At 35.5% G+C, this 6,595-nt stretch overlaps 2 protein-coding genes across 2 annotated transcripts; both read left to right on the top strand.

Annotated features, from left to right (window-relative positions):
• Positions 1-2,758: 2,758 nt before the first annotated feature.
• Positions 2,759-3,457, top strand: LOC145670037 (uncharacterized). Its single transcript, XM_081738382.1, has one exon. The coding sequence runs from the start codon at positions 2,759-2,761 to the stop codon at positions 3,455-3,457; it is 699 nt and encodes a 232-aa protein (XP_081594508.1).
• Positions 3,458-3,644: 187 nt separating this feature from the next.
• Positions 3,645-4,376, top strand: LOC145670036 (uncharacterized). The gene has a single exon (XM_081738381.1). The coding sequence runs from the start codon at positions 3,645-3,647 to the stop codon at positions 4,374-4,376; it is 732 nt and encodes a 243-aa protein (XP_081594507.1).
• The last annotated feature ends 2,219 nt before the right edge of the window (positions 4,377-6,595 follow it).

The raw sequence follows: 6,595 nt of genomic DNA, 5'->3' as shown, positions 1-6,595 counted from the left end.
TAAGATGAGGCAAAGGATTTTAAATCCTGTAGCTATCAACCGTCATAGTGAATCGAGTATGCCACACCTGCAGGTCAAGGCTCGCGACCTTCAAACAGGTTTTCCTTTATCTCACTCATTGCCTCGAAGCTATCAACAAACTGAACAATATAAAAACTTTTCTTTAGGGCATGGTTTTCATAACAAATCTGTTGTTATTCCTTTTAAATCGGATAAACTAATGAACTCAATAGCCATAATACCTTTTGAACGAATGATTGCGAATTTGCCCTTTTGTGATGGACATAATGAAGTATTATTATTCGAGTGGCTGCTAGGTTTATATAAAATAGTAAAGACAATGTTGTATTCTTTTGACATGGTGTTAATTGCTTCACTTTCTAGAACAGGAGGCACTTTAAAACAAATTCTTTTAGAGTGCGTTACTAATAACTGTGAGTGGCATGGGGTTACAACTTGTATACGAGATGCTTTAATTTCAGAAACCGGATTACGTGTAATAAAACAGCGTTTTTTAGAACGCTTACAAGACAGGGATGAAAATATAATGGAATATTTTGATCACGTGTCTGACTGTTATTATATATTATTTGGTGAATATGATTCAATTCCTATATTGTATTACATATGGGGAGGTATGAATCCCCGATTGCGTTATGAACTTTTCCGGTATTCTGAACCAGGAAGTCTAGAGGAACTAAAAGATAGGTTACAAACTTATAATTTGCAGCAACAATCTGTGTTAACGTATGAACGTAAGCTTCTAGAAAGCCCTCAACAAGTGCGAATTAAGTGCCATCTTTGTCACGGAAACCATAAACTAGTAAATTGTCCCCATAGACTGCAACCTATTCATAATAAAGGTATTGGTCAAGAGAAAAGAACTTACAATAACATTAGTAATTTTAAGAAAGGAAGTGTGCTGACATTTAATGATAAAATGGTGCATCGTCCCCTTGCAGCGTTTGTTAAAGCAATTATATATGAAAACCATGTTGAAGGTGCAATTGATACTTGCTCAACAGTTAGTTTGATCTACAATGCATTAGTAAAATTGTTGGAGAATAATAAACAAATAAAAAGAAAAAAAGAAAGTTTTGTTGGTTCGGGAATAGATGGGAGAACAGTGACTATTAATGAGTCTGTGGAAATACCTATCCGGATTGACTCTGTTACTGTGAATTTCAAATTTTTCATTCGCCCTTGTTTGTCTCCAAAATTTATATTTGGTATTGATGCCGTTAAAGCTAATCATATGGTAATCGATACGGTGAACGACGTACTGATATTGAAGGGTGGACAAGTGCGTGCCCCTATATTTTATAAGCGTTACATACCATCAAGTTCAAGCATTAATGAGTCTTCTAAGTCTTTTGTTAGTGGACCAGTCCAGCGGAACCGGAGGGGGAGGATCGAGTTGTTTTGGCCCACATCTAATCCGAAAAGGCGGCTCCAGAGGGAGGTCAGTAATGGATTACAGGGAGCAATAGGAAGTCGTGGTGTGATTCTGAGAAACGATAGTCCAGTGGTTCATGCCTTGGTTAATAGTACGAGTTCAGCGAGTCGGTCCCTGGTCGCGGGATCGAGCCAGGAGTCCAGTCATCAGAGGATGGTAACCGAAGAGTCGTTTTTGTCTACTGATGGTACCCTGGCCTACGCAAAAGGAGAGCCACCTGCTGTAGATCCTCATTTGGACAATCCGGAGGGAGATCTTCAACATTATGTAGAACAGTTATATGCTTCGTACTCCGATGATTTTACTGAAAAGGTAGGCACAGTACATAACTATACTTTACATATTCATGTAAACGATGAATCACCAATACGGTTAAAACCTTATCCTTTGCCTCGCCAAAACCAGAAAGAGCTTGATAAGGTTTTGGATAATTTATTAAAAGATAACATAATAGAAAAATCAACGAGTCCATGGGCATTTCCTGCCTTCTTGGTGGATAAAAAGACGGGAAATAAGAGACTTGTAATGGATTATTCTAAATTGAAAAAGAGGTTAAATATTGTTTCTCAGCCTTCTCTTATTATGGAGGACGTTCTTTCGGCTTTGAACAAAGGAAAAGTATTTTCCGTGGTCGATATGTCTTCAGCGTATTCACAATTATTATTGTCAGAACGTTCCATAAAATATACTTCTTTTGTAACTCATCGCGGTAATTATATGTACCGAAAGTTACCTTTTGGATTAACAATGGGTAGTTATGCTTTAATGGAAGTACTTAATAAGTTATTGTATGAGTTGAAGGATGAAGGAATTGAATATTACTGTGATGATATAATTATTTTTAGTAAAAATGTAGAACATAAAGTTTTGCTAAAGAAGATACTTACTATTTTCCGTAATAATGGGATTACAATATCACCAACTAAAAGTCTATTGTTTCAAACTAAGATAAATTATTTAGGATTTGTGATTTCAAATGGAAACCTGGAAATGGATCCTAAAAGAATTGATGTTATACGAAATTTACCCCCACCAAAAAATCGAAAAGACTTAATATCTTTGGCAGCATTTCTCCAATTTTAATGGAAGTTTGTTGAAGGGTTTAATGAAATCATGTATCCTATAGATAAGTTGCGCAGTATACGGACAAAATTTGCTTGGAAATCGGAGCAGCAGGCCGCTTTAGACAAAATAAAGGAGTTGTTTGAGACTCAGATTTTCTTAAAGTTATAGGAATTAGACCGGAAGTTCATAGTGCGGACGGATGCAAGCACCCGGGCCCTTAGCGGGGTCGTCGAACAAATGGATAGTGCCGGAAATATTAGGCCTGTGAATTTCTATTCGCGAACTCTTAAGCCAGCGGATTTTCATAAGAGTGTGTATCATCTTGAGTTGCAGGCAGTGGTAGAAACTCTTGAACGACATAAATTGTATTTACGTAATCGATTTGATCTTTTGATTGATAACCAAGCATTGACGTACGCCTTGAGCAATGTAAGGCGGATGAAAAAGTATGGCAGCTTATTGTATAGGTTAGCATGCTTTAATTTTGATGTTAAACATCTGTCATCAGTCCAAAATATCGGTGCAGATTTGATTTCACGGATTTATGATCCTTTCAATTTTGATATTTATGATACCACTTTAGGCGAGGAAGAAATTAAGAAGAATTTGTTGAATACAAATTTCTGGAATAATCCCAATTCTTCTATTTCCATAAAGGAACATCAGGTGCGGGATCCTGAATGTTTACAGATTATTGAACAATTGCAGCAAGGCAAGGAAGTTAAATCGTTCAAATTAGTTAATGGTATTCTTTGCAAGAAAACCAAGGCTCATATTCGTCCGTTTAAGATATATGTTCCGAACGCTCTTAGGCCTATGATTATGGATCTGTACCATAATGACCCACTATTGGGGTCACATCTAGGGGTTTATAAATCAATCAATAGAATCGCCATGAGAATACACGTGGTATCGGATTTTTACGGACGTTCATGATTATATTACTTCGTGTGAATTATGCCAACGCGCGAAAGCGAGTAATGTTACCCCGCGGGGAGAGTTAATCTCTGAGGTAAGCAAAATTATTAATTCCCATTGGGACAATGATACCCTAGGTCCCCTCCTAAGAAGTAGTGCTGGGCGATATATATTGATAATTGTTGATAGATGCAGTAAATTGTTAATGTTAGAGCCTCTCAGGGAATTGAAAAGTTCTCTTCTTATTAGAATATTTCGTAAATTGATGAACCGACAGAGTTATATTCATATTCTTTCCCAAGACAATGCGTCAATTTTTACATCACAGATTTTTCGTGATTTTCTTGCGGGATTGGGGATTAGAGATTGTCGGGTATCACCTTATTTTCCAGCGGCGAATTCAGCGGAACGTCCGATAAGAGTAATTAAAGATATTTTGAAAACATATGTTCATGATAAACAGGAACACTGGGATAAGATGTTGGGAGAGATCGAATTCTCTTTGAATAATTCTATTCACGAGGAGACACGTGTTTCTCCCATGGAGATGAAATATAATTATAACGTCAATGATCCGTTAGACGTGAAATGGAGGATCGATACTTTATTTCGGAATAAACCAGATCGCGATACTTTGCAATGTGCTATTCAAAATATGGAGAGAGCGTGGCAACGTCGTAAACGGTTATATGACCAAAATAGGGTCCCTACTGATTATCAGGTGGGGCAGAAAGTTCTTTTAAAATCCCAACTGAAATCTTCATTGACAGATAAGATTAATAAAGGATTATCTATAAGATGGGCTGAACCGTTCGAGATCATTAAGCTGTTGACGAACAAAACATCACTCGTTCGGAATGAAGAAAATCCGAGAGATGAGAGAAGAACGCATGTGGCGTTAGTAAAAAGGTTTCGTGAGAGGAGGTCTGTACCATGAATTTTTGTCACTGTAGGGTTACTAATATAGAGAGACCTGTGAGTAATGATATAGGAGTAATATTGAAATTTTTAGTAAATAATTATATTTATATGTATGTAAATTGTTTTTGGTGTTTTCGTACTGTTTCATTTTCTATTTATGTAGGGTGGCCACCTGCTAATCTAGTCATGTTTGTTCGGCTTCTTGTTTTGTATTTCGTCTCCATTTGTTGTGAACGTAATGGGAACCCATGATTTCTTGGTATGCTTATGGATTGCTGGAAGGAGGATATGAAATGAAATTTGAAGGTCGGATACATGTATTTGTATTCATGTTATTTTCATCAGGTATTGTGTTATGTTATTAGAATCGGTTTGGAGATTATACCTACATTAGAATTTATTTTGCACTTAAAAAGAAATAATTATATATTGAAAGTAATTTTTCCATAGGAATTGATATTATATATTAACATATTATTTGGATCTTATGATTCTAATTTGTCTCTGGTTATAATGACAATTAATGTTTTCTGAAACTTTTGCAAATAGTTTTACTAGTTGGATCCACGGTGAATTCGGATGGACGTATGTGGATTGATAATTTATTTTCTCTTTTTCTAAACTTTTCCTAGTATAAATGATTTTGTATGGTTGATCAAGGGAGATTTTTTTTTAATTTTTAGTATGATTGTTTGGATGAGTGTTTGTTCTTTTCTTTCCTATACTAACATTTTTCCAATATCGTCTACAATATGTCCTTATCTGTAATTCTATTATTTCTCGATTCGCTCGCTTTCAAAAAAAGTTTTTTTTTTTTTTGCTTGCGAGTGGGCCGGGGCGAGGGTGTAACATATAATCCATAGATTTTATGGATTTTATGTCACTGGTTATTAAATATTTATAGAAAAGGTGTCTCTAGGAATTATTTATATTATATTGTACCGAAAAAGCTTTTTCGTTCTTGCATATTCTTTTTTTTTTGTTATGCCCCTGGCGGGACGTACTAACACGACGGATGAGCTATCTCTATAGGTGGCCATAGTTGTGCTGGAACGTTCGAGGGAGGAAGTATAATGGTTGAATTTCGCTACTATTATCATAATTTGTGATTCAGTTATTATATCAAAAAGGTTCTTCAATTCTATATATAATCTACGAGTGATATTCAAAGTATAATTCTGTTAAAGTTTAAAATGCGAATGTAATCATGAAGTTTAAAGTCGAGTGCTGTAACCTCATCTCGGCTAGTTGTTCTATTCGATAGTACGGATTGGCTTAATAAGGCACCGAGGTACGTAAGTTTCATGCTTTTCCTTCCTTCATTATATTATTCTTACATTTAAAGGGCCGTTTGCCATTTTGTTAGTTTTAAGCACTTTGCCTATATCTTTTCTACCTTTTTTTCAATTGAATTAGGTTCCTGCATTATTACCAATCGGCGTGACTAATTAGAAAAAGTTAGCTGGTACTGAGGCAAATAGTTTCCGCTGCTAATTGGATAATAGTCTAAGATTGAATCTATTGAAATTCTCTTTCAACTATTACGAAGACCATAATGAAATACTGATTATTGAATTGTTAAATATATGTTGATTATTGGGTTCTTGAAAGTTTAAATATACTGTTCGAATTTCTAAAGGAGATTGGTTGTACGAGTATTATTTTATTTGTTTATTTATTTATTTATTTATTGAACAAACTCCCAGATACAGCATAATTGTGCCATTTTACACAGGGAAGTGTCAACAAGCGGGAAAAAAAGAAAAAAGAAAAAGAATTAAAAAATAAACAACAACAACAATAACATCAATAGTATTAACAAAGAGTGCACAAGTAATATTATTTAGCCAGCACGCGTTTTATTGCTCTTTCAAACACCGTGTAGCTCGAAAAAATGTCCACCTCACTTGTTAGATTATTATAATAGTTGGGTACTCGGTGAAAAAGAGACCTCTGTATAATTGTCAACCTAGGGCGTGCAAGATGGAATAGGTGGGTATTCCGGGTTTTGCGGGAAGGGACATGTAAGGATAGTTGTTGAATTAGGGTTTCTGATTTTAGGTTCCCATTTACAACCTTATGAAGAAACTTCAAATCAGAGTTATTTCTGCGTACTTCCGGCGTCTGGATGTTAAGATATCGCAAAATTTCCTCCTTAGGTAATATTCGAAGTGCGGGAACACGAAAACGTACTATTGCAATAAAGAAATTGAGAACAGACTCAAGTCTAGAGAG

Source organism: Thermobia domestica, chromosome 14 (assembly GCF_964235325.1).
Source record: "Thermobia domestica chromosome 14, izTheDome1.hap1.1, whole genome shotgun sequence".
NCBI classification, from domain to species: Eukaryota; Metazoa; Arthropoda; class Insecta; order Zygentoma; family Lepismatidae; genus Thermobia; species Thermobia domestica.
The sequence above is the reverse complement of the archived record's forward strand: the minus strand, read 5'-3'. Positions and strand labels throughout refer to the sequence as shown.

What these genes read in the sequence shown, in the direction of transcription:
- LOC145670036 (XM_081738381.1), top strand. Translation starts at nt 3,645, where the DNA reads ATGTTAGAGCCTCTCAGGGAATTGAAAAGTTCTCTTCTTATTAGAATA.
- LOC145670037 (XM_081738382.1), top strand. Translation starts at nt 2,759, where the DNA reads ATGGATAGTGCCGGAAATATTAGGCCTGTGAATTTCTATTCGCGAACT.